Raw genomic sequence first — 26859 nt, 5'->3', positions numbered from 1 at the left:
TATGGTGGGACGCGGTCCTTTCTTCAGCGACAAGTTCGCTGGCGAGTCGGCTGATGGAATGGCGACTATCTGGGCGTTAGATTTTCTGGGCTTGTTGCTTCTATTGCTGCCGTCGATCTCCTCGCGACTGGTTGGATCTTTCAGAGAGTGGGGCGGATCTCATGTACTGTTGCTATTTGCTGCTGGATTGGACCTTCGCTCGCATTTAACCCGTCGTCGTGCCCATGTCTTTCGTGTTTGGATCGGGATGGGAGGCGTTGTTGTTTACGCTCCGTCGTCGCTCGTCCATCATTTCCGCTGCGCTCGTGCTGCCGCTCGCATATACCACCGCCTCGTCGTACGTTTCTCTGCCTAGTACTGAGTTCTCACCTTCTCTGTGCGTTGTATGTAAATTTTCCCTCTGTCCGTATTCCGAACTCCCAGTTTCCAACCTTTCTAGGCTCTGTTCAATGTGATTTCGAGATCACGTCTTTCCCAATTGACCTCGCGTGTCGTAAAACGGTCAGACTTGCACACCACAGAACCTCCTGCAAAGCCCTGCGCACCAACATCCAAGACGTTTGCTCCTATTAGCACTTCTACCCCTCATTCTGTCCAACTTTTCCAATTCGACTCCGTCTTGTCGCATGAGACTTCGGACTACAACTGCCGCTTGCCGTGAACATGGGCCCCAACAAACAGTGCGTCAAGCAGTCGAGGCTAGGACAACTGGCTCATTAGGCCTTCTTTGCGTTGCTCCATTTTATTCTATGTCAGATATACCTGACTGCAAATGGACATTTGTAGACTGAGAATAGTCCTGGTCTGTGGAGTTTAACCACGCAAGCACGTACCCGTGGAGGAAGCATTCAAGCACAGTAAGTAATCAGGGTCTGGAGATAGATAGGGGCGAGCGAGGATTTAGAGCTTCTTTTCAGCAGGACATTTCGAGGGATGCTGTTCATGTCTTTTCACAACTCCTCAATACTTGACTTGAATTTTCTACTTTACTCTGTCGAGATTTCCCTCCAATCCCCAAGCGAACTTGACAGTCATTTCGGTCGAATTCCATGCATGTCTACCTTAATTGAAGACGGCGTAGAATCTTGGTGAATCGCCTACAGAATTTGATTTCCAACAGGTTCAAAGTCATTCAGTCAGTCAATTTTTTGCGGCATGTGAAATATTCCAATCCCATGACCGTCAGTATGTCTCATCTCGCCGCTTCACATTAGTTCGCCCTCAACCCTCACGCGCTCTGATCCGATCCCCAAAGTCATCCAGCCAGTCGGCTAGCCAGCGACTCAGCCACGCAGGCCTAGAGCATCCCTCAGGCAGCCAAGCACGCAGTGGGCACCCAAGGCAGGGACAGCAGCAGCAACAGCAGCAGCAGGTAAACAGCCATCATCCAGCCATCATCATCCAGCCACCAGTCAAACCGACCGGCCAACGCCGTCGTCGGAACGACAACCCACGAACCCGGATCCGAGTTTTCAAAGCTGTGTGGGTGGAAATCGACAGCTGCGGCAGCAGCAGCCGCAGCAGCAAACAGCAACAACAACAACCACGCCTCGCACAAGGAGAAAAAACAAAGTCAACACGAAAAAGGCAAGTACGAGAGAAAATGGACTGGCTAGGTCAAGGCGCAACGTACAGTAGATGGCCCCAGGAACCCAATCGACACCTTCACCCGCCGCCGCCGGCTGCGGTGCGCCACTCATCATCGCGCCTCACGAAAACGGCGAGCGCCGCCGCGGCGCTGCTGCTGTTGCTGCTGTGGGCGTTGCGAATGCTGAGGAATACGATGCCTTGGCCAGACAGGCAGGTAAGGTAGGTAGGTAGGTAGGTAGGTAGGTAGGTAGGCAGACCCACGAGCGCTGCAAAAGGGCTGGTCCGGTCTCTGATTGCTCACCATGTCTCTTCTGCGCCTCCGTTTGCCTCTGGCTGAATAAGGGGGCGAGGAGGGGTTGGGGATCGAGGCGGCGGCGGCATGTCGGTTTGCTCGCTCGCTGGGCAAACGTGTCTGTGTCTGCCCCCCCTGCACGCGATGCGATGAATCTGAGGTGCGCGTGCATGTACAGTACGCACGAGAGATGAGCTGGCTGAAAGGAAGGCTTTTCCCGCGGCGGGGATGGCGGGCTGGCTGGCTGGATTGCTGGCTGGATGGCTTCTGCGCGTCATCATGTAGTCCTACTCTTGGTTGTCGTGACTTGACTACCCTACGACAGACAGCACATGCCGACTCACAGACAGGGGATTGAGGTAGCGTAGCGTAGCGTAGCGTATCGTATCCAGGCGCGAACATCCAGCCTCCCTCGGCTGAGGCGCCCACGAGGTGAGATGGCCATGGACGGTCATCGTAGAGGAGACGGTGGTGGTGGCAGCGGCGTGGCTCCTTGTCGCAGACTTGGGACGGCACGACAGCACGACAAATCTGGCGCGCGCGGCGTTGAGGTGTTGCCCGGGGTCTTTTGGTCGGTCGGTTGATTGAGATTCATCATCATCAAGCCAGTCAGACAGTCAGACAGACACGCGAGAAGGCGGCAACGGGGGGAAAGTCAGACTTGATTCACTTCATGTCGATGGCAGCCAGGCTTGAAGACGTCCTCACCTCTTTCACATTGTCTTTCTAATCTCCAAGGACCCGGAAACCAAGAGGACAAACAAGGTGCTGTCGAGATTTGTGTCCACCTGCCTGCTCTCCACTCCCGCCGACTGGCCATATCTCCATACCCATTCCCCTTCTGTCCCTCGCTATGCCATACCGCCACGAAACATCGCCGCTGACGAAGGGAATGAATGGGCACAGCGTGAGACGGGTACCTACCTGAGAGAGCACGCGCTCCCGTGTTTGTCTCGTGGGTATCTCACTTGCGCGCAGACTTTTCGCCGGCTGAGACTGAGGCGCGAGCCTCTTTGCTGCCCGTACTCGAAGGTGATTGGGTGTTTTGCTGGTCCTCTGTCTGACTGGGTGGATGACTGAGCGGCGAGGATAGCAGGAGACTGTTTTGCGGCGCGATGGAGAGCGAAGTGTGGGCGGAGTGCGGGGATCTAGGTGGCGGTCTCTGACGAATGGCTTGATGATTGTTGTTGATGGAATAATGTTACTGTGTCAGGGCGGAAGAGGTGACTGGAAGATGACGGATATCAAGACAATCAAGAGAATGGCGACGGAAAAGAAAAGGATGGTTTTGGTCGTTGAATCACGTCTGATCAAAGTAATTCCAAAATATTTCGGGAAAAATCGAAGAAAGTCATGTAGCACTGTTCTAAAGTCAAAGACAGAACGTAAATGGGAGCCCCAACGACGGGAAACCTGTTGACCCGGAACAGTCTCCTTCGACAACAGCAATAGTGGAGCGCACGATATGAGGGCAACGGATGGCCGCAGAGGAAGACGCAATGCAACACGAGGCGACGCTTCCAGGGCCAGGTGGCGCAGGACTTGTGATGGAGCGCGTATACATGAGCATACTCGGGACTGGGGACGGGCCGCGGGCAGTTCTGAACGCACAGCACAGGCAGGCAGTGGCGTCACATGTTGAGATCTGCTAGGTGGTTTGGCAAGTGGCTAGACGTCAGAGGTCAGTGAAAGTTGGTGGTGTATGCATGCCCGGGCGAAAGTGAGGCGCTCTGCTCGGTTGGACAAGATGCAGAGAGGAGACAAAGAGAGATTGAGTTGCTGGGACAGGGACAGGAGAGGACAATGCAGGACAAGGGACGAGGTCATCAAGAAGCTACCGGTCAAGCAACCCGCATGCCGCTATGATGGTATTTGGAGAGAGAGGAAAAGAGCAGCCTTGGGGAACACAAGAACAAACGGTGTCGAGGGAGCCCTACCGGAGCCCTAACGTGCCCCATGCGGCAATCAAACACTCTAAATCCTGTCTCGAGTGTGCTGCTGTGCAGTGTTGGTCAACCATAGCACTGGGGGGCCGTTTGGTGACCCCTGGCGTCCCCTCGCCTCGTCCTCCAACCCCCCGGGTCCAGCTCCAGCGTGTGTTGAACAAGACGACGCACTGCCATCGAAACGCCGCGCGCAGTTCTAGACCAAGGAGCGGCCCGTAAGGTAGCACCTGCGGGAGGGTGCATATGCTGGTTTTCCCGGTTTCCCTTTTCTTTTTTTTTTTTTTTTTTTTTTCCTCATCTACCACCGGCCATGCCCGTTTGGGCTCCCGCGGTTGCTTGCATGCGAACCGCTGTGTCGCACTCTCCGACCCAAGGGACTCGACTCCTGTTATCCCCTTGCGTGCCATTCACCCCCTTGTACTTCGCACCTCAACTTACCTGGGTACATACACTCCTTCACCGGTCGAGCCCCGAGTCGCTGGGCCTGCAGTCGCTTCCTTGTCTATCCCCCTGGCCTGGTATTCGGTCGGCCACCGCCAGAGCCGAGGGCACCTTGCTGCTTGTCTCTCCATATCTGTTTCTTGACGCCTCAGAGTCAAGTCGTCATTGCTCTCGCCGTCAGGCCTCCAACCGCAACCTCCAGTCCACTCAGAAACCATCCGAAGGGGGGTCACCTACATGCGTCCACCATTGGTCGATCCTGCATGTCGCTATGCGCGCGCGCCGTTCGTCCGCTCGTCTGTTTCGTTGGTCCACTTCCCGGCCCACGACTGATTGCAGCGTTCCATTTCTTTTGTTTCTCGTCGCCCCTTCTCTCGCAGCACCCGCTGTCGCCAAGGAGCCTTCGTCGCCCTCTCGCACGCGCATCATTGCCTCGATACGAGATGCGAGACACGAGACCTGCCTGCTTCTTGCAGTGCAGCGCCGCCTCGTACGACAACAGGTCGTTTCGCTCTTGCGCGGCCAAGTCTTAACCCCCCACTCTGTCTCTTCTCTCGCATTCTCATCGCATCGAACCCGCGATGCACTGGCAGCAGGCTTCAGGTGCGGAAGTTTCCAGGAACGGAGCGGAGCTGGGCGTAGGTTGGCTTCGACGGCATGGAATGACATGGGCTCGGGGGAGGAGGGCAGCAAGAGTAAGGATTGGGGCAAGCAAATGGGCCCAGGCACTCGGGTCGATCGTGTGAGTATCCTGCGCGTTGTGCCGAGTGCTCGCTTCGTTGCAAGGCCTATGTGTACGCATGGATGAAGAGAACATCAAGAACGGGCTGCGGTTGGTTGTCTCGCGTCGTGCTCGAAGATGGCTGTTTCAGCCCGATGTCATGAGTGCAAGGTGACAATCTCCTGGAGTCCTGCTCTGTAATGTAAGCGGATTTGCTCGTGGACGGATATTTCCGCCGTGTGCGTGTTTGGTGGGTGTTGAAAGCCCAAGTCTAAGATGGTGTGTGCTGCAAAGGGGGCCAAGCGCGTGCGTGAGCTGTCTTGGAGGCTGCTTCATTTCAGAAACAAAGTGATTTTGGTGGTGCAAGTGGCCGGCCGCTGGACGAGGCCGCTGGACGGTGATGACCGTTGGCGCTTGAGACATGCAGGAGCGCCGGCTAATTGCATCGCTGGCGGCGGTTGAGCCAGGACTTTTGCATTTAGCCAACGGACGGGCGGCTTCGGACGCACAGTGTCGTACAGAATAACGGCCTTTAGTCCAATCATCCAGAGGGCCTGCCTTTCTCGTTCACTAACTGGCCGTGCCGTCGACTTGTTGAGGGGAAAATGCAAAAGCGTGTGGTCTGATGGACAACAAAGCTTGCATGTGAGCCGATCAACCCGGACAGGAAGCCAGAGCGCGATGGGTGTAGGCATGCGCTGTACAAGTCTTTTTCATTGCTTTTTCTGCTCGTTGCTTGCCGCATGGGGCCCGTTCTGCGGATGATTGTGCAACCTGCTTGTCACCATTGGAGCTCCCATTTACGCATCGCCATTCCGAAACAAGACTTGCATCTCTCGCCCATGCCTATGCGAGCATCATCTCACAGTGAGTGGTTTCTCATCTGGCGTCCCGAGTGCGTAAGTTGCCACGTCTACCCAGTCATTGCAGGCCGGGAGGGGCAAGAACTTACGCACTCTTCCGTGGAGCCCGTGTGGGACGCATGCTGACGCAAAATGTCTAGCTGGATGCGCGAGGCCCCCATTGTCTGGACTGGATAAAAAACATTACTCATGTGGGGGCAAGGATGGGCCCGTCGAAATGCGTCCTGAGCTGCTTCGTATGGTGACACATTCTCCCGACGAATCAGTTCAATCGGGCAGATTGTTTAGAGCATTGCTTGTTGATGGGACGCACCTGGTACGCTCTGGCGGAGACCCCTCCATCGCGAAGTGAAGGACTATATTCTTCCCCACAATGTTCGGTCCATGGATAGCTCGGAATCTTGGGGAGAAACGCATGGCCATCAGCTTAGGCTTGCGACGAAAAAGTTGAGTCCAGTGCGGCGACTTTGGGCCTGAGGATACCTCCTACTGCGTATCTGCAGATGGGTGTAGAGCTTTCCAGGAGCCATAACCTTCAAAGGTAAGAGTTGATTGTTCTGAGCGTGAAGAGTCCAGTCAGCAACCTCTTCAGTCTCCGGAAACTGGCGCCCGCGCCAACAACGCGGCTTCCTGGCTCCAAAGTAATGATCACTGGCACTGTTGGCTGATACCTTGCCGATAGAATGCCCCTGGACGCTCTGGGCATGTCAACCTGCAGGCCAGGCTGTGGAGGCAAGACTTTGGATAGCCGTTAGGATCGAAGCATCTCAAGGAAAGCCCCATCTCGCATGGTCCCTTCCCCTCCTTGTCGTTAGGGGAAGTGGCGGCGGACCGTGTTCCGTGTCGATACAGTCGAGCGGGCTTTGGATAGAAGGCAGCCAGTGGGATTGCGTAGAAGATTCAACCAACCGTGGAGCGACTAGGTCTGGCGCTGCAGCCGATGGTGTCAAGGACAGGCATGGCGCGGACGTGGAGCAGCCGGCGATGCTGCAGGTTGTCCTTCGAGTCGCACAACGGCACAGTAGTCAAGCAGGAGCTGCATTCTGGTCACATCCAAGGCAGCCAGTCGTCCACAAGAGCGAGTTTCCGCCGGCTGATGAAGTGACTTCAAACATTATAAAGATTTATTCACTTTGCCAAAGACCTTACAAGCAGAGGCTGCGAGGTGCTTGGCGAACCTTTTGTTCAAGTCGCTAATGCAAGCCAAAGGCTTCTTCATCCTCATGCAGGCTCTCGTCTTGCTGGTTCCAGTCATGATCCGCGCCAGCCGACTTCGACTTGTTGATACTGACGAGCCTGTGGACCTGGGTTGCCAACGGCTATTATCTCTTGCAGCCTTGATTAGGTGTAATTAGATCTCGTCTTGGAGGACCGATCTGTTCATATTCACCGTCGGGCAACCGAGCTTAAAGCTACCTCACAAAATGACCTGTCGCACGCGCTATTATCGGTAAGTTGGAAAGTGGAAGCGGTTACAGCAGACGACGTTGTAAACATCAACCCACAAGGGCCGACTTGCCACGGACGCTGAAGCTTTTTGATGCAAACTCTGGCTGTTTGCCGTGACTCAAAATTTCGTTCCTCTTCACGGGACCGCGACTGATACATGCAAGTTCACAGCCGTGGGAAGTAGGATGCAACCTTTCAGTATTGAGAGCAATGACCAGATGCGAGAGATCAAGATGTGGTAACGGAAGAGACTACTTCAAAGCATCGCTCCCTACGCAGCGCTTCATCACGCCGTTTTGAAATCTGTGTGCAGTGTGCTGGAGTTTCGACAAGCTTCCGACAAGCACTAGAGGGTACTAGCTTGCAGTTTCAACGCAACAAAAACAACGAGCTGGTGCATGTCAAATCTTCTCCCCAAAGAAATGCAAGAGTGATTCATTGAACAAGTTGGATTTAGCCAAAGGCGCACCTGCATAACGTGTCCGAGCCCGAATCCGAAAGAAGAGCCAGCATCCACGTCCAACTCGTCCGCTCCGCTCCGCGGACGCGGAACATCTGTCAATCAACCTCTGGATGACCAAGCGTCTGGTGTTGTCCCGCTGGTTACTACGAGCACTCCACTCAGCCAACTTTCCCCTTGCAATTTCGCGTCGGCTTCTCGACGCAGTAAATCACGGGATCTTGCAGCCGTCCTTAGGCTTGTACGTGGTTTGTTCAAAATTAACCCGCACATGGCAGCCACGAAATGACTACGGTGTTGCAGTAGCGCAATGGGTGTATCACAACTTGGAGTACTGTGAGCCACTCGGTACCTGGACTACAGATGAGCAACAGCGTAAATCCCAACACAAGTTACTGCCATGCCCGTAAATAGACAGCTCCAAAAAAGCTGCCAAAGTCCAGCTATCTTTAGAGGACGAATGCCCCATGTCCGTCCCTGTCATGATGGCTGTTGTGAGAGAGCTGAGAAAAAAAAAAAAAAAAAAAAAAACCCCCTGATCATTCCTGTACCGCGCTCCGTTGCCGATGCGACCTCCCAGCTACTAACTACCAAGCAAATAGCTTACATAACACAACCACTTCCCATCCCATTCGCTCTCCAAGCTTCCCCAAACAGAGCCCGCCAACGCCAACAGCGGCACATGGTACTGTACAGCATGATCCGTCCAGGAGCAGTAGCCGCGCGCTCAAACAAGCAACAAGTCGGGCGTACAGGATGCGTCAGTTACGCAAATGGGATGGGGGAGCTCTTGGGCTGGGATTCGGAGCGGACCTGAATAGATATTTTACAGAGCGCGTGGAAGAAGGCATGGATCGTAGACTTGGGAGAAGGGAGCCAGGCTGCCTGCCTGCCTGCCGGGAGAGGCAGCACGGGGCAGACGAACAGGGGAACGAGAGTTGGAGTTTGATTTTGTCGACGCAGGCACACGCAAGGAAAAGGTTCAATGGCTGCGTGCTTGGGCGCTGCAGACGAGACTCCGAGGTTTTGGTTGCTTGAGAGCGAAGTCATTGCAGCAGTGGGGGATTCAAAGAGTAGACGAAGGGAGTGATCCAACAGACAGTGTAGACGCCAACGAATTCAAACATCAACCACTCCACTCCTGCGCATTCACAGACGGGAGAGAGAGGCCCACAGAATCCCTCCCTTGGGCAACGTTACCTAACGCCCTCGTCACAGCGGCCCCCTTCACCCGCAGCCTTACTCATTGGCGCACGCACACAATGACGAGCCCCCGACGCGCGTGCCCGACGACGACCCCCGCACCGCCGCGCCGCCATATCTCTCCAATGCCTTGGGGAAGCTTGGGGAAGAGGCTTTCTCTCTTTTTCATGCTCCTCCGTCTCCTCCTCCTCCTCCTCCTCCTCCATCTCCTTTGCACAGTAATCACCTGTCGTCGTATATCATAGACACCTTAACCTTGCTACCCGCCCCTCCTCCCCGTTCAACTCCACCAACACGACGATGACCACGACTCTGACCCCAACTACCAACGCGCCCGGCATCCATCATCCCCGTCGGTCAATAACCCAACGTTGAAAAAAAAAAAAAAAAAAACCCCCCCATCACCACCAGCAACGGCAAAGGCAGATCGGCCTCGATTGCCCGCCCATCTGCCCTCCTTCACTCTCCCTACCTGCTCTGTCTTTCGTCTTGTTTTTCCCGCCCGCCCTCCTTGCATGTCGCCAGCTTAAGCTTAACGGCCACAGAGTTTATGAAGCGCAATCTAGACTCTGTTTGCCTTGTTGTCTGGCTGCTGCTGCTGCTGCTGCTGCGGCGGCGCTGCTCTGTCTACTGTACTTACTCCCATGCCTTGGTTGCCGCAGGCAGAGACCATCATCGTCATAAGTACTGTAATCGTCGTCCATCAATCCTTTCCCTCATTGCCTGTCTGCCTGCTGCTCCCCGCCCTTTCCTTCCCCCTTTTACTTCGTTTGGAGAATAGAGGAAACAAACATACTGTAATGGCCGCGCCCACCGTTTCTGCGCAAAGTGCGCTGCCCTCTGTGGCGTCCGGGGCGAGATCAAGCAGACACTACGCCGCAAATTGTCGTCGTCTGCTCTTGCTTGTTGGTGTGGTAGCGCGCGAGGACGGGTTCGGTAGATACTTCATCTCGCCGCCGCAGGCTTGTCTGTCTGTTTGCTCAAACGGCCCGTCCGGCTATCGCCAGCTGGCTGGCTGGCTGACTGGTTGGTCGGGCAGCGCGCAGGCTTGCTCGCTGGCTGGCGGCTGACGGGCGGCAGCCGACGGGAGCGAGCGAGCGGGAGGAAGGAAGGGGAGGGAGAACAGCCCCATTCCCTCCACGCCAAAGTGTAGAGTACGAGACGACACACCCAGGATAGGGAGGGTCCACGTTATGGAGGGGCTCATAGTTCGCAACTGAGGCCACAAGACACACATGCATGCATGGATCGAAGCCGTGCCATGTGTGCGTGCCTGAGGCTAGCGTAGGTACTGCACCGCATCGCATCGTGCCTTGCCTGCCGTCTGGCCGCCCGTTCGTTGGCGTCAGGCACTGGCGCTGGCGTGTGTAGTACCTGCTGCTGCTTGTGTCGGTTTATGCGTCGGCGCCGCTAGACCAGTTTGCCGGACAGGCATAGTCAGTTGGAAGGAGAGGGCTCATTGTCCAACGCATGGTGCCGAAGAGACCGTTCGGCGGCTGGGCGGAATGTCCAACGGGGAAGAAGACATGACACGTGAAGCTGTGTATACTTGAGGGTGATCGACAGATGGCGGTTGGAGAGCGCAGATTCGCTGCGGCTCTTGGACAATGACCCAGAAGATCTCATGTATCGCAGGCCCATCGAGAGGCGCGCATGGCTCATCCACTCTGCTCAGTGCGCACTGAGTACGAAAAAAAGAACCAAAACACTCCGAACTCGGAGAGGATTCGCGAGCGAGACCCGTCAAATCTTGGCTATTGCCCTGCTCCCAATTGCCTGTCTGCGTGCGGCGGCGCGCAAGAGAGAGGGCCAAAGCGCAGCAGGACAGGACCCCAGGACCCCAGAACCCTGCCCCCATCAACCTAACACCGCGGGCTGACCGGCTACCCGACAACGATGAGGCTGTCAAGATTGCAGTACCTGCTCGAAGCCCAGCGTGTTGCCCCGTTTTGAGTGGGGCCTGCAGGACACGGAAGCCGGATGGGGAGTCTCGAGACCGTAATGGGGGTAGATGGCCAGAAGCGGGATAGAGGGGAAGCTTTTGGCGGGCTGACCCAAGTCGGTTGATTCTTGCCAGGGGAGGGGCTGGCAAAATGGAAAAAAAGAAAAAACAGTCGTGATCACAAAAGACTTTAGCCTTCAAGCATGCTTAGAAGATTTCTGAGGGGAAGAAAAGAGGCTGACGAAAATAGGGCGTTGAGCGACCGCTGGCTATATTGGACATTAAATCAAAGGGGTAAGGATAATGCTAGATGGCCGGTTTCCGCTCGCGGTGACTGCGGGGTTGGGATAGGGTGGTCTGGTCAGGCTGGGTGACTGCCCCAGGCACATTGTTGGCAACGGGTAAGGCAGCGAAACACGCGGAAAAAGATATTTGAAGTGCGGCAAAGGGAAGAAGGGGGATGGCGGACGAAGACGATGGACGAGCGGCTGAGGCGGGAGGCGGCAGGACGGCGGGTGAGAATGGCCGCCGCGGGAGGGAGGTCGTGCGTTGCTAGCGTTGGTGGTCGTCGACGGTGTTGCACGTATCCAACACAGCGGCCAGTTTCTCTTCCACGGGCTAGATACCACGACGGACCGTAAACTGCATTACGCTTGGTCTGGCCCAAAAGTGACGCATGACTTGACTCCTTGGCTCCTCGCGTGGACAGTTAAGTAGGGCGCGCACAACTGTTAGAACGGTCGAGGGTTTAGTGAACGAAGGAGGTTGGTAAGGGTAGAAACACGGTAGGCTGGATGGTGAGATGGTGAGGGAGCGTTTGACATGATGGCGCATTCGAGATCGCTTAGACTGTCGTGACAAAGCGGCAATCTGGATCGAGGTTCCTGTATCATGGGCTCAGCGGGGGGAAGCCGGCAGGGCTAGCCGTGACACTCAACTCTGTTCATCCTTCAAGTGTACCAGGCGAATGAATCGCCCTGCTGTGGTGAGGCAGATTGATGACAAGGAGGGAAAAAGATAATCATGTCAATGCCTTGTGCCTTTCGCCGAGCTCCACACAGCGACGGCGTGTTTCTTGGTCGGGCATCGGAACGCAGCGGTGGGCCTGCGATCCGACTGCCTCTGCCTGAGCATTCTCTTCCTTGCCTCGGCCAGATGGAATGGTCTGACAACTGACATAGTCTGCCTCTCCGCTCATGTAAGTGTTCCAGATGTTGCCATTTTGGACGCACAAGATAGCCCTCCCGGTTCGCTCATAGTCGCAACTGCCACCACTCAACACGCCACACTGACAGGGACTCGAATGGTAGCAATGAGGCGCCTGCCGGGTATTACGCTCTGGTCTGCGACTTGGACCTGATTGTTGTCGAGTGTATTGCAGCAGTCGAGCCGCGGTTTAGCATGTGGGACTTGTGGGCCGCTAAGGAGGACTTTGTTGCTTACCGCTGCACAGCTGCCATTCTCGTCCAACGCCTGCTGCCATTCGTGAATGGCAAAGCCGAAAATAGGAAGCGAATGATGTCATAAGGCAACCTGCACCCATCTACCGGTCATGGTGCCCAGTCGAACGTTTTGCTGCACTTGCGCACCAGCAAGAAGCAGACGAGGGCAGTAACCTTCTCTACGTGCCTCGACTTTGCAATCATCCTATTGCGCAAAGATTGGAAACAAATTACAAAAGGACACGCAGCTAGCGCGTGCTCGCTTTCGAAGCCGTGCCCTCGTCCAATACAGGTTCAGGATGGCAGGGCTCTACCAAGAAGCGGGTGCGACTGCCTGAGGGTTGAGAAAGTCTCCGTCCCAAAGGTTGAAGGCGATCCAGATAGGTCCATCCGTTCGGCGATAAGCTTAACGGCCAGCATGAAAGGCCATAAGCATGTCCCGAAATAGTAGGAGCCCTGGCCGGCTGATCTGGTCTGTCTCAGATAGAGGCAGGCTGAGGTCTCAAACATCACGATCCATGCACCGGACTCCCAAATCATTACTGCACGGCACCAGTATCCTCGAACCGGTGTACAGCCACACCGAGACTGCTGGACTCGTCTACACGGAAAGGTAGATGTGAAAGGATGTCAGCATTTTGCAATGTAGCGCAAACAGTGGCTTCATCCAGGAAACGTCGAAGTTGTCAGTAAGCGCTTGCCTAAAATAAACAGCAAGTTCAAAGGGTGCGGCTCAGGGTTTTCAGAAACAGCCGGTCTGACGCAACAGGCCAGCCTCTAGTCCCCCGCCCTCATTGATTCCATGTTGAGGGCAGTCAAGACGGCCAAGCAGGGGGACAGACGGACCGTGACCGAGTTCAAGGACCAGAGTGTGTGCAGGGGTGGCGAAAAAGCTTTGGACGGTCTTGCGTCGTCTTGCTTATGCCCAGGCGCTCGAGCAATTGCCTCAGGTTGACGTCTTCTCGAGCTAGCGTGGTCCTGAGGTATAGTGAGATGGTGATGGCGGACGGTCTGCGCGCTTGCAGATTGGGGCGGAAATCGCGCCCGACGGAGGCGTGGGTCCAAGCGACGTGACGGGCCATGAGGGCTACATCCGTTTGCCCCTCCCGTGCTAGTGGCCGTTGGGTGCACCGAGCTGGTCCGCTGGACTAGAGGGCTCGCATGACGGGGTTCGTCCCGGGAGAGCAGCATTAGCACGCAGCGGACGCGGCAGCGGCAGCAGTAGCAGGAGCTGTATCAGAGGGCAGAGCCCAAACGGGGACAGGTCCGGCGTGCGTGCGAGCTCGGCCCGCCAAGTTGTCAAGGACCAAACAGCTGACCCAGCTCGGGCCGCGCTGGGGTTGTTTTGGACCCTGCTGTGGAGGGGGAAGAAAAAAAAAAGAAAAAAAGTAAATAAATAAAAGATGAAAGAGGTCAGAGCGAGCTTCAGCTGCGAGCCCAAAGTGGAGCCTCGGCGAAGATGATGAGTTGCAGCGCGATCTCGACCCACAGCGGATTGGGATATGAGATGGGGCGAGATTAACGATGAACATTGTGCGACTGGCGGTTGGGTGGGCGGTGGATCCATGCCCGTTGATGACGGGACGGGTGGTTGCCTGCAGGCGAGGGGCGAACGGTGGACCGGCCGGTGATGAAGGCTGCAGAGAGAGAGAGAGAGAGAGAGAGAGAGTGTGTGTGTGCCTGTGCCTGTATCGTGCAGTGTGGCAGAGCAGGATGCGCAGCGTTATCGCGGCGGCGCCATGCGAGTTGGGTTATTGTTTTGGAATGTGTTTTGGCGGCATCCTTGATCGGGATCTGCACGACGTCTGTCGAATCGAGGGGACATTGCGAATCGTGGCTTGCGCAAGAGCAGCGGACGGCAACGGGGCACGGCCCAGACATGGAGCAGAGAAGGATGATGCCTGTGGGCAGGGACAGGTACAAATTCCAGTTGACAGGCGATGGGCAGGGTTTGAGCTGAGGCGTGCCAGACGCCAGTAGATGCGGGCGTCCGAAGTTGCCGATCTGAGATCTGTATCCTCCGAGCAGCACAGTTGAGTGTCGGCGTGACGTGACGTGGTCATGCACCGGCCAAGGTTGACCGGTGGGGATGGTGTAAGCAGGGGGGGCGCTAGAAGCAGAATGGAAGGTTGCGGGCGTGATGATTGAACGGTACGGTACGGTACATAGGAGTGAGAGTGAGAGTGAGAGTGAGAGTGAGAGTGAGAGACGAGAGACGAGAGGCCAGGCGAGCAGAGCAGAGCAGCAAAAGAGAAGAGAGTGAGCGTATTGTACCGTACCTGCTGGATTCCTAATGTGACTGCGGGTCCGCGCGAGCGGGATTACGGCTAGCATCCCCGAAGCGGCTAGCATCGCTGTTGCAGCCAATGGGCGCCCGCGAGCCATGACGGGAGCCAGCCCGCTGGGCCCCCAGAGCCCTGGGTACGTGAGCCGGGTGGGGTCTGGTGTGGGCTTCCGGTTCAGCTGCAGTGCCTTACGCTACATGTCCAGTGCCTAGGTAGGTACCTACCTACGCCGCCCGCTCCCGCTCCCGCTTGCCGCCGCCTGCTGCTGCTGCTGCTGCTGCTGCTGCTGCTGCTGCTGCTGCTGCCGCCGTCCTGTGTGTCCTGCGTGCCTGTCCTGTTCATGTTGTGCTGCTGTCGGGCTCCCGTCTCTCCACCTCCCCTCTCGTTCTCCATCTCCCATCTCGTATACCTAGACGCCCGCTCTGACGAAAAAGAAAACCTCCAACATGATCCCAACCCGTCTGCCCGGTTATGCGCCCGGACCCTCCGTCATGGCCGTTCGCCGCCTCGCTACCTCGTCATCGGATTATTCTGGAAACGGTTCCATTGAACGTCGTCATCCCTTGCCTCGACGACATTGACCTCATCTCATCGACTGAGACTTGATTGCTGCTGCATGCGAGGAATGCGCCGAAACCCTTGCACCCTCGCCTCACACTTAGTACTCGGCCAGCGCCTACTTAGCTTGCTTGCTCCACCAATACTTTGGCACAAGCTCTGTCGACGTTGTTGGCGCATTGAAACATCACAACCTCAAAGACATGGCCGCCGTCAGCAAACCGTCGGGGCGACCGTTGTTCCAACCCACGGGAAATCCTGGAGCATTGTGCACTCGCCCATCTAATCTTGTCCCTCGCCCCGCGTCTCACCTCTGCCTGCTGCATTCACCCAACCCGCCCGCAAACCTCGACAATTGCTTGCATCCCGCGTGTTACCGGGCCTCGCTGCAAAATTGTAGGGGCCGACTTTCCAGACAAAGTAATGACCGCTATGCTCTGCATTCTCTCAACTTGACCGGAAATTGGCGCCTGCACGCCTGTCGCACCCATGGTCCGGGCACGCTGGCCCATGTCGTGACACAGTGGGTGTTGGCATGGATGCGATTGCGAACAGAAGGACTGAACCTACCTTGTCCAAGAGGCTGACATGAAGACAAGCAACCGCAGATCCCCTTCCAAGCCGTCCAGATGGGAGGACGAGCGTGGGAGACTGCAATGGTGCGCCTCGACTCCATGCACCAAGCCCTGGTCTTTGACCCTGGCCTTCAGCTGCGAGGTTCCCTACACCTTGGTCATTGGGTGTCGGGGCGTGCAGCTCACCGTTGCCCCGAATGCCAGGCGTGAGGCGTCCGTGGGCCGGGAGTAGACCTGCTGAAGGCGCAAGGCCCCAGGGCGCTGCGACATCCATGACGCCGCAAAGCTCGACAATTGCTATAATTGCGCCTCCGGTAGTCTCGTATAACAACCCTCCTAGAACCGCAGTCTCCACATCAAGACTTTTGGAGGAAACGTGGGTGCCCAAGGAAAGCACATCAAACCAATAAATGCTCTCAGGCCTTGGATGCAAGCGAGCAGGATGGCACCCCATGTCGAGAGGCGCCCCGACTTGCCGATTAGGAAGGGACGTGATGGATTAAATGGACATGGAAAAAAAGAAAAGGAAGAAAAAAAAAAAAAAAAAACCCCCTGGGAGGACCTTTGACGGGCGAAACGCGAGCTGCGGAGGATCCGTCAGGTTTCGTCAGGCCTTCCTAGATTCCCGATCCCGCGATCTTGCGTCGGCGGCCGTCGCCCTGGTGAGGAAGAGCCTGTCTGCTTGCCTTGGGAAAAAGGCAAATCCATGACTCGAGCCGTTCCTCTCACCCTCTCACTCTCTCGTCGACAGCCGGATTAGGCGTAGCGCAACGGCTGCTGTTGCTGTTGCTGCTGCTGCTGCTGCTGCTGCTGCTGCTGGAGCTGGATGCTGGGCGAGCGCCTGGTCCAGGACAGGCTCGCCAGAGCGAGGGCGCGAGAACCGTGGCTGAATGTGGCCAGTGCCATCCGTGGTTTGAGGCGGTGGACGGACAGACCGTGGCGCGAGCGCTGTGCGAGCTGTGGTTGTTGGCCATTGACACGGGCAAAGTTGCGGTCCGAGGAGGAGGAAAAAAAAAAAAAAAAAAAAAAAAAAACAACGAGAGGCAGTCTAGCGATGAGTGATGATTAATTGACAGGGCCAGAAACAACTAGATCGGCCGTGATGACGCTGCGCAGGAGCATCAAGCTGTCTCGGCGTTTGCAACGGTGGGTGGACAACCTACCTACCTGACCCGAAGGCGCGTGAGGGCCCCAGATCAGCCACCAATTGGTCACTGGTGCAGCTGATTCGTGTTAGTGGTATGGTATCCAATTGCCCATATTGGGACTAGCGCACAGGGTGTGTCAAAGTCGCCCAGCAGCACGCGTCAAATCCTACCAAACACTCTGTCGCCTCTCTCACTCTCGCGCTCTCGCTCTCGCTCTTCATCATTCTGCCGCCGGTAACGTGCTGCTGCTGGGTGGCGATTCTCCAAACACTAACAACGTTGGATAGGCTTAGGTTGGCCGGCCGTCAGAAAATGATCACGGCAGGGCCAGGCCAGACCAAACGGCCTACCAGACGATGGCTTTCCTGACTGCACCTAACGCATCGAGGGTCCCAGGCGGTTCGGGCGGATGGTGGGCGCGCGCCCAAGAAGTCCCTGCGCAGGTCACGTCCTGCCGGCCGTTTTCGAACTGGACAGACGGGCAGTGTGAGTTCTGCAGCCCGTGGCAGCACGGCAGGCTGGCTGACTCGGGGCGGCGCGCACGACGAATCAGGCGGTCAAGCCAGCATTCCAGCTGGTCTCAAGCCAGGCGCAAGGGGACGGGCTGGTTTCACGGGGCGGTGCTGAGCAGGGCGCTCCCTGACCGTGGCATACCATGGCACCCCAGTCGCACATCTGCGCATCTTACCCGCCGATCTGGGTCCTGGGGATCCACCAGCGAGCGCCCACCGCGCGGACCATCGTCCCAAAGGGGGGCCATGCACGACAAATAACCCAGTCCGCTCTGTCAAATCCACAAGAGCCTGCCGAGACCCTAGAGTCAGCCAGGCGCGCACCCTTCCCGAACCGCTGTTGGCCTGCCCTGTCCGTGCAGAGACCCAACGTCTTCACCGTGCCCTTCATATACCCTCCACCTGCCTTCCTCCCAGGGCCATGGTAGCCTATCGCCGTCTGCTCCTCTGATCTCCATTCGGCTTCTTTTATCCCACCTCGCCTCTGCTCCCACCTCGTGTCCCACATCTCAACACCATCAAGACCTCTACTTGACCCAATATCCTTGAGGTAAATCACTCCTCGCCCGTCCCGTCAGACCTGCCTCCAAGGCTTCGTCGCTGACACTTTACAGTCGTTGTCTTCTTCAGCAAACTCTGTGCTATACCTGGGACTTCACCCTCACACGGCTTTTGTCAAAGGTCGTGGTCCTGTTGGAAGGCACACCTCGAACTTCTTTCACCAAATTATCACAAACCCCTCAAAAATGCCCTCCACAGCTCGTCGCGGGCCGTGGTCGACGGCCGAGGACAAGTTTCTCCTCCAGATCGTCCAACAACAAGGCGCGAACAACTGGGTCCGCATCTCGCAGATGCTCCGCACGCGAACTCCAAAGCAATGCCGCGAACGATTCCACCAAAATCTGAAGCCCACTCTCAACCACAACCCTATCACCCCTGAAGAAGGCCAGCTCATCGAGCGCTTGGTCGGTGAGATGGGCAAGAAGTGGGCTGAAATTGCCAGGCGTCTTCACGGACGCAGCGATAACGCCGTGAAGAACTGGTGGAATGGTGGCCAGAACCGCAGAAGAAGAATGTCGGAGCGACGACGGAGCGAACACTCCCACCCTTCAAGTGCGCCGTCCATGTCCAGCCACTACAACACTCCGTTTCAACATCCCCACCACCACATCAACGAGCACTATCACTCCTATCACCAGCACCGTCCTTCTCCCATCTCAATCCACGGGCATGCCTATGGATCCCGTGCCTACGACACTCCGATCCCTTCTCCATCGGGACAGTCTATCCTCTCTGCCGATGGCGCACCATCTTTGGTGACCGACTCCGGTTCCGTCGAGTCTAGATCTCCAATCGAACGTTCGCTCCCGCCTCTCCTTGGCTCCAGGGATGAGCGTCGCCGCTCGAGCGTGGCTTTCCTGCCCCGAGACTCGTCCTTTGCCATGACGGATGACGACCAACTACCTTCGTTCCGCCGTTCAGACTCGGCCGACGAAAACAGGAAGAGAGACGTCCTGCGGCTCCCCGAGCCTCACAGCACCTTCTCCCACAGTCCGCCTGGCACTCAGGCGCAGCCTCTCTTCAGGGAACCCAATTACCAGCAAATGGGTCACCGCTCATTGCCTCTGCTGACGCAAGGTTTCCCCGCCTCGTCGAAGCCGCTGCCAGTCGAGCCTCCACCGACGGCATCCACTTCGCCAGGGCCTTATCCACCTCAGCAGAAGCTTCCAAGCCTTCATTCCTTGACGCAGCCATCTCGGCTTCCCAGCATATCCCTCACCGGGCACCCCAGTCCGCTACGCGGATCCTCTGCATCAAGCTTCTCGGTGGAGAAGCCCAGGAGCCCCGGCATGAGCAAGCCAATCAACGTGGCATCCATCTTGAACTAAAAAAAGAAACCTTTGGTCACGGAAACACAGACGGGCACTATCCTGTCGACTTGTGTTTCACATCGCGAGGGTATTTTTCTTGCTTGCATAGCATTGGCGCTGTTACTTATTTGTCCCGTCTTGCACAGTCGGACCAAGGGTCTGACGTGCTCTGTACTTTTGAACACGAAAAATTCAATGTCACTTCTCACGCTCTATACCATCTATTCCCAATAATTTCCAGACACACCATAGTTTTCCGCCCTCCGCAAGGACTAAAGTGTCAGAAGAGTCGTGCTTTTTAGTTTCGTGATTTTTAATGCTCTGATGTCGTGGCGTATTGCCCCACCGATTTAACGATGGCTTCTCGGCGTTGGTTGATGTCTAGTCGAATGGGTTTGTCTGTCGGCCTGGTAATCTTTTGGGGGGACCCTAAAACAGGCGTGGTAGTCTGTTGTGGCATTTGGGAGAATCTGGCCTCGCGCTCTGTACGAATAACACGGATGCAATGATGACGCTTTCTCTTTTTCGACCTGAATCCCCGTCCACGTGAGCGCTCCATGGTCGCTGGCTTCGCACAATCCAGACGGGTCGTGCAGCCACGATTGGCGGTGAGCAAATCAGATTTAGCGCGCAACACAGTGGTGGTCAGTTGCAAGATGGAGAGTGGTGGAGCACAGCGCAGACGGACCAACGGACGGACGGATGTCCCCCCCCAGCATCAACGAGTCCCACGTTTCGTGCGAACGTCTTCAAGGGATGTCGCCGCAGAGAGACTGAGAGGGGGGGGGGAGAGCCTGTACCCACAGCGCCCACTATTCGACAGGCGGCCGGACGACCACGTCGCCTGCGGCTTCTGCAAGACATCAAACGGCGAGGCGACTCATCGGCCAGAAATAAAACAGATTGGTCGTCCAAAAGCCAGCACGCTTATGCTCGGTGGATGCCATGTAGGTACCTGACCTGATGGAGTAGGTAGGCGGGCGACACAAAAAAAAAAAAAAAAAAAAAAAAAAAAGGTGTTTTCTGGCCCTCTATTTTTCTCTCGAGCACTCACGAGTGCAGCAGAACCCTGAGTCTAGGCTCTCGCCCTCGTCCGTTTTCCCTGCCCAAGGCGGCCCGTTGAGCAAGTTCTAGAGTCGGCTCCACCTCGAAACTCTGGTCCAATAATTACATAAGAAGACGCGGCCGTTCGATTGCTGGCAATCGAGACTCGAGAGAGCGAGACGAGCTGAGCCAGCTGCCGCAAAGAGGTTCCTTCGTTGCGTAGCATCGCCCACATGCCGTTAGACGTCAACCAATTGCCGGCGCTGCCTCCGATTTTGCTGTTCGCATCCGGGGCCCCGCGAGGGAACAACTCCAAAGCTGACTTGGTGTCAAGGGAAAAGATGACGACTCCGTCTCCCGCAGCTCCCTTCATTCCAGAGACGTCAACCGCCTTCGCAGCTCCCATCTCTACGCGGGCGATCTAGAGGACCCGCGAAGGAAGGCGGCGTATGGGGCTCGTTGTACCGCGGTTCAAGGCCAACAGCTGACCAGCCAAGCCACTCCGGAGATGGAGTAGCAGAGGCAGGAGGGCAAGAAAGAACGAGAGCGAAGCGAGAGGCGATACACTGATCCTCCACGACACCCGGCCACGGAACACATTCTCCCGATGGGCAACTGGGCTGAGCTTTTGTGTAGCCTCCGTTAAGCCCGCGCAATGGTTTACAGCAATCGACTATGTTGACGATGACGACAGAGACAAGGGATTCGAACCAAAAACGGACTGTCAGGCGGAAGGCGGACCGTCTGATGTGTGTTGACTGCCCCCTCGAGTCAGCATGACGGCGAACGAAGCATATCTACATGGGCGGCGCCCCCGTCACCCGCGCAACGACGAGCAGGATCTCTTGGACGGGAGATGAGGATGAGTTGGAGTAGGAGCAGGTGGGTGATAGCCGGGAGCGCTCCGAGGTCATGGCCACGCCGCCGGCTGTCAACTTCAGGTGATCGAAAGGGATGCGCGCGCGTCATGAAGGACACTAACGAGCGGACGAGTGCAACGCCAACGGTCGCCAGGCGCGGAGAGGACCGTCAATGGGCCCCGGCCGGAGGACAGTAGCCGCGCCGTTCAGCGCCAGCAACGCCTACATGGTGGTCCGCGTGGGCCCCTAAAAACGGTGTCCGGGGAGACACGATGGGATGGGCTAGTCGTTCGCTTCCTCTCCACGGAGAAAGCGCATCGCGAGATGGTGACGAGGCCGGGCCATGGAGCGATAGACCGGGACGCCAAACGCCAAAGTACTAGTTTCATTCATGCCACCAGAGTGCAACATCAACCGAGTGGTGGCGAAGATGTAGACGTACCCCATGCCGCCAGCGTGGAGTGGGTTGTCATTCAGCGTTGGGTTGGGCGGCGCTGCGGGGATTTAGGACGGCTGTGGAAATCCTCACCATGCTCAGCAATAATGGTGGTGCCCAGGTCCATTTCTACTAGGGGACGATGGTGCTTCTGCCCAAGCATGCTGCAGGGTCTGCCATCCATTGTACAGTCGTTGAAGGGCAATCTTGGGCGGGTCTCTGCTCCTTGTCGTGAGTTGCGATGGATGCATGATGTTCCTGTCGATGGTGTTGGGTTGGGCTGGCGAGTGCCGAGCACAGCCGAACGAACCGCCGAATCCGGCATCGGGCCCGGCCCAGGGCAGGCAGTACCCAGTGCCGAATCCCCGTTGCTGCACGCCTGCCCGCGCCGCGTCGTCCAGTCCATCTCGACTTTTCCCAAAGCCATCGTCAGTCTGGACAATTGGTAACCATCAAACCCATCCCGATCCATCTCACCGACTACCTCGGCTCTGCCTTGCCTGTTCTCGTCGCATCCGGCACCTCTTCTGGCAAGGAAAACAGCCCCTGGCTTTGGCTCTCGTCGACATGTCTGCCCATGTTTATGCATGGCAAACGTGACATCAACTTCTCATCTCTTGTGCTCCGCTAGCCCGACTTAGCATCTCTACTAGCAGATGCCGACTTCGACTGAGTACGTGCCCACCGACGGCACTGAACTGCCTCCACCATGGAGTATTGCTCTTTTGGTGAGTTGTCATCTACATTTTCGTCCCATTAAGCAGAGACGTACGCGTCCTTTTCCACCGATTTTCAACTCCAATTCCGATCTTTCTTTGGCTACAAATCATGTCCGTGTCATACCAGGCCGCCAAACCTGTGCATACATTGCCAATTCCGGAAGCTCACGTCTTCTTTTAGTCGCAGAGAGACCTCTCCCTCACGATACCCATCAACTTTGTGACCCAACCTGCTGTATCTTTGGCTGCTGCGTGCTTTTCAAAACACGACTACACCGAGACGACTGCCAAGACATGTCTGTCGAATCTGTTAATGGTTGGCTTCAGAAAAATCCTTGTCGACCTTTACTGGGACGCCGGCCGCAGTATTTGGAGCCTCTGTCCCGTCGAGATCCCAGAATCTGCGGCCAGCGATGACGATTCAGCCATAGGCTCTGCAACTACATCTGCTGATCCCTCCTTGGTATCCGTGACCATGCCCGACAAGACCCTGGATGGGAGACAGCAACCAACATCCACTCTGCCGTCTTCCGTCACGGAATCTACCACTTCTACAGGGACCATTACAGCAAGTCCCACGAGCACGCATCCGCCTGCAATGATTGTGCACCAAACCGGGGAGACGCTCGTCGAGGTAGATGCTTACAATTGTTCGTCTAAGCTCGACATTTCATCCATCACGTCGATTCTGGCGGATTACTTGGAACGCACTTCTAACACCATCCATGCGTCTTTTCTTTACTTGACTTTCAACATCCACGCTGCTTCTTCCTCGTCCACCACTGCAGCGTCGGCACCAGCAGCATCCCATCTGCCTTCGTCTAATAATAGCCTTTCTAATTTGCTCAACGCAAACTTGTCTTCATATTTGTACACACCCAAGCAGTTGCAAGACGACCGTCTCGACCTGAATGAGAGCTGGACCTCGAATCAGTTCTTTCGGGACGGGGCACTTGCTTATTTTACAACCACGAAGAACTCGAATGGCCACCTTTCCACGTCGGACGGATGGCCGACAGAGGCAATTCTCGAGTTTGGGCCTGAACATTACCGCATGCTCGCATCTCTGGGAACGGTGGACCCCCAGATGGACAGGTACGAGTCGGGCGCAGATGATGATGCCATTTTTCCCATGGACTCTTTCATGGCGACGAGAAACGTCAGCTACACGTCGTCGGGAAACATGAGCAGCGGGTGTCTGTTTGACGCATCAAACACACCGACGGAGCCTTTGCTTAATGCGTCGTGGGCCATGTCGGCGGCCACGCAGGTACCAGACGTCAATTCGGAACAATGGTACAACTCGAGCATTGGGTCGGTGGGCAACCTCACCGCTTGTGGGATCAGTCCACTGGTCAATCAAACACTGTCAGACAGCGCGGCCGTGGACCACGAGCCGTACGAATGGGTGTCGCTGAGCGCGATTTGGTCGTGGGCGGCGGGCGAGCCGCGCAACCTGAGCAGCAGCACCTCAAACGCGGCGTACATGCGCTGTGCGACGATGAAGACGTCGACAGTTGGTCGCTGGGTCTTGACCGACTGTACCGAAACACATCACGCCGCATGCCGCGTCGGGTCGCGGCCGTACGAATGGCGCATCAGCAACAGCAGCGAGGGCTACAGCAACGGCAATTCCATGTGCCCGCCTAACACGACCTTTGACACGCCGCGCACAGGGCTCGAAAACAGCTACCTGTTTGCGGAGCTTGGGAGACACGTGGCGACGCATCCAGAGAGCTATGACCAAGATGCGAGCTTGTGGGTCAACCTCAACAGCCTGGACGTGGCGCAGTGCTGGGTGGTTGGGTACAACACCAACTGCCCGTACACTTCGGGGGCAGCGGCGGATGAGAACCGGCTGGTAGTTGTGCCCACGGTGGCGGCCATCATCGTCTTCATCCTTGCCGCCCTGACCTTCTTCATCAAGTGCGCGGCCAATCGGCGGACGTCCCGCAGAGGCAGGAGGCGGAAGGGGTCGGAAGGGTGGGACTATGAAGGGGTGCCGTCATGAGGAGATTTAAATTTTTTTTTTTGGGGGGGGGGGGGGGGGGGGGGGGGGGGGGTTGCACACGGCGAATTGGGGGAAGGGAAAGAAAAGAGGCGGTGGGCAAAGTGAGGCAGGCTTGCAGAGGAGGGCCTCATTTGTGTGTGTGTGTGTGTGTGTGTGTGTGTGTGTATTGTACAGCCTTCCACGGCAAAAGCAACAGTGATACAGGAGATGCGATGGGATGGTGGTAGTGGTGGTGGCGTGGTGATGCTCGTGTGCCGACGGGATATTCGACGATGACCGGTGACGGATCAGGAACCCGAGCGGGAGGACAGGCCTTGTTGTTTGGGAGACCCGCGCAATTGGTGTGTGGTCGAGTCTGTACAACACTTGAGCGACCGGAATCCTCAGCATCGAGCCGGAGCCGGACGCGACTGAGACGTCGAGTTGCCTTTTCTACAACGGTTACGGCGGATCTGATGCAAATTCAAGGCTTCCAGTGCAGCAGCTGCAGCAGTGTGTCGGACCACCAGATGTGGCTGTTGAATCTTGGTGTTTCGAGTGTCGCCGGTGTCAACATGAAGTCTCAGTCTGTTCCTGTCTCTGTTTACTTGGACAGTCGGGATGACGTGCTTGGGCGTGATTCGCAGCCTTCGCTAGTAATTTTGAGCCGCTGCCCGTTGGCGGCAACAAACGTCAGCGTTTTCCCCTTCAGCCTCTCAGCCACCACTGCAGCTGCAGTCCAGAAAAACATCCAATTCCGGGTCTTGGGCAGAATTCCTGGTTCGATGAAGCGCCATAGTCGCCAATGATTGCTTTCTCCCGCTCCGGCGTCGCCCTACTGCGCCGCAATACATCGCATCTGCAAGGCCTCTCCCGCCCTTTTTCTTCTTCGGTCGCTCACAAAGCAGACGCCGACTTCACCCACGCTGTCGTGGGAGGAGGCGCGGTGGGCCTTGCCATTGCCAGGCGACTGCAACAGAAAGATGGTGTGGCCACGGTCTTGATTGAGCGCCATGGCAGCGTGGGCATGGAAACGAGCAGTCGCAATTCCGAGGTATGCAACCTCTGTACCCATCAAACTCTGGTCTTTGGCGACAGGTAACCCTGCGTCCGTCAGAAAAGAGCCTGGAAATCATTCGACAGATGGACCACTTGTTGGGTCTGTTCGACGGCCCGCTCCCTGCACTGCGCATGTTGACGTCCGTACAGGTCATTCATGCCGGCATCTACTACGGTCACGACACACTCAAAACCAAGCTGTGTGTCCAGGGCAAGGCAATGCTCTACGACCTGTGCTCAAGGCAGTCCATCCCACACAACAACTGCCAGAAGTGGATCGTCGCCCAAGACGCCGCACAACTCGAAGCCACGGAAAAAGTACACCACCACGCCTCGTCGATCGGCGTCCCGACCCACTTCATCTCAAAGGAAGAAGCAGCACGCCAGGAGCCCGACGTCCGGGGCGAGGCCGGCATCCTCGTCTCCCCCACCACGGGAATCATCGACAGCCACTCGTACATGAAGTACCTCGAGGGCGCCTTTGAGGAGGCCGGCGGCATCTGCGCCTTCCACTCGCCCGTCACACGCATCACGCCCCTCACCACTTCGACCAGCAGCACGCCCGGGTCCGGGGGCTGGGAGATCGCCACCAAGACGCCCGACGGCGAGGAGAGCAGCATCGTCGCCGAGACGCTCATCAACAGCGCCGGCCTGAACGCCATTCCCCTCTCCAACTCGATTCTCCCTGCCCATCGCCACCTCCAGCCCTTTTACTGCAAGGGCTCCTACTTCTCCTACTCCAGCTCCCACCCTCGGCCCAAGACGCTCGTCTACCCGGCCCCCAAGGTCGGTCTGGGCGGCCTGGGAACCCACCTGACGCTCGACATGGGCGGCCAGGTTCGCTTCGGTCCAGACGTCGAGTGGGTCGACTCGCCAGACGACCTTGCTGTCAGCGACAAGAATCTGCAGCTGGCCCTTGGCGAGATCAAGGAGTATCTGCCAGGCGTCGACACAGAGTCTATCGGGCTGGACTATGCTGGCATCCGGCCCAAACTCGGCAGAGCGGGTGTCACGCACGCCGGGGGAAAGGGTGGATTTGTTGACTTTTACATCAAGAAAGAGGAGGGATTCGAGGGATTCGTCAACCTGTTGGGGATTGAGAGCCCTGGACTGACGAGCAGCTTGGCCATTGGCGAGGAGGTCTATGGTTTGCTGTACAGATGAGAGCGGCAGCGGTGCTGGTAAAAGTAGAGAGGATGTACATCCAAGGTTGACTTGCACATACATATAGACTTGATTTGCTACATAGAGCGAAACTTGGGCACAAGCGAGACATGCCGAGAGCATGGGGCAAAAATAAAACCGTTTTGGAAAGCTGCAACAAGTCAGACAATAGACCAAGTTTTGGCGCTAGGATAGATAATGCGACTCAGAGACGGGTTGGGTTGTGTTGAGGTGGTGAGTGAGGGGCACAAATTGTACTGGCCGTCCACAGGCCAACTTTGGGCCTCGC

At 56.6% G+C, this 26859-nt stretch overlaps 6 protein-coding genes across 6 annotated transcripts; 4 read left to right on the top strand and 2 right to left on the bottom strand.

The window, feature by feature from the left end:
* Positions 1–2896: 2896 nt before the first annotated feature.
* On the bottom strand, positions 2897–3955 carry IWZ02DRAFT_313857 (uncharacterized protein). The gene is made up of 2 exons (XM_066764105.1): positions 3820–3955; positions 2897–3550 (listed from the first exon to the last, which is right to left on the bottom strand). Exons 1-2 carry the CDS (start codon positions 3838–3840, stop codon positions 3092–3094), a joined length of 480 nt encoding a protein of 159 aa, XP_066621249.1. The 5' UTR covers positions 3841–3955; the 3' UTR covers positions 2897–3091.
* Positions 3956–4098: 143 nt separating this feature from the next.
* IWZ02DRAFT_456129 (uncharacterized protein) lies at positions 4099–5361 on the top strand. Its single transcript, XM_066767834.1, has one exon. It carries the CDS (start codon positions 4139–4141, stop codon positions 5075–5077), a length of 939 nt encoding a protein of 312 aa, XP_066621248.1. The 5' UTR covers positions 4099–4138; the 3' UTR covers positions 5078–5361.
* Positions 5362–10228: 4867 nt separating this feature from the next.
* IWZ02DRAFT_313807 (uncharacterized protein) lies at positions 10229–10966 on the bottom strand. Its single transcript, XM_066764104.1, has one exon. It carries the CDS (start codon positions 10821–10823, stop codon positions 10422–10424), a length of 402 nt encoding a protein of 133 aa, XP_066621247.1. The 5' UTR covers positions 10824–10966; the 3' UTR covers positions 10229–10421.
* A 7095-nt stretch (positions 10967–18061) lies between these two features.
* On the top strand, positions 18062–19586 carry IWZ02DRAFT_313761 (uncharacterized protein). The gene has a single exon (XM_066764103.1). It carries the CDS (start codon positions 18174–18176, stop codon positions 19314–19316), a length of 1143 nt encoding a protein of 380 aa, XP_066621246.1. The 5' UTR covers positions 18062–18173; the 3' UTR covers positions 19317–19586.
* A 2420-nt stretch (positions 19587–22006) lies between these two features.
* IWZ02DRAFT_456109 (lectin C-type domain protein) lies at positions 22007–24373 on the top strand. Its single transcript, XM_066767833.1, has 2 exons — positions 22007–22366; positions 22539–24373. Exons 1-2 carry the CDS (start codon positions 22295–22297, stop codon positions 24366–24368), a joined length of 1902 nt encoding a protein of 633 aa, XP_066621245.1. The 5' UTR covers positions 22007–22294; the 3' UTR covers positions 24369–24373.
* A 658-nt stretch (positions 24374–25031) lies between these two features.
* Positions 25032–26817, top strand: IWZ02DRAFT_456106 (FAD dependent oxidoreductase). Its single transcript, XM_066767832.1, has 2 exons — positions 25032–25401; positions 25557–26817. Exons 1-2 carry the CDS (start codon positions 25153–25155, stop codon positions 26568–26570), a joined length of 1263 nt encoding a protein of 420 aa, XP_066621244.1. The 5' UTR covers positions 25032–25152; the 3' UTR covers positions 26571–26817.
* Positions 26818–26859: the final 42 nt, after the last annotated feature.

This window comes from Phyllosticta citriasiana, assembly GCF_038021145.1.
Source record: "Phyllosticta citriasiana strain CBS 120426 chromosome Unknown IWZ02scaffold_9, whole genome shotgun sequence".
Taxonomy (NCBI): Eukaryota; Fungi; Ascomycota; class Dothideomycetes; order Botryosphaeriales; family Phyllostictaceae; genus Phyllosticta; species Phyllosticta citriasiana.
The sequence above is the reverse complement of the archived record's forward strand: the minus strand, read 5'-3'. Positions and strand labels throughout refer to the sequence as shown.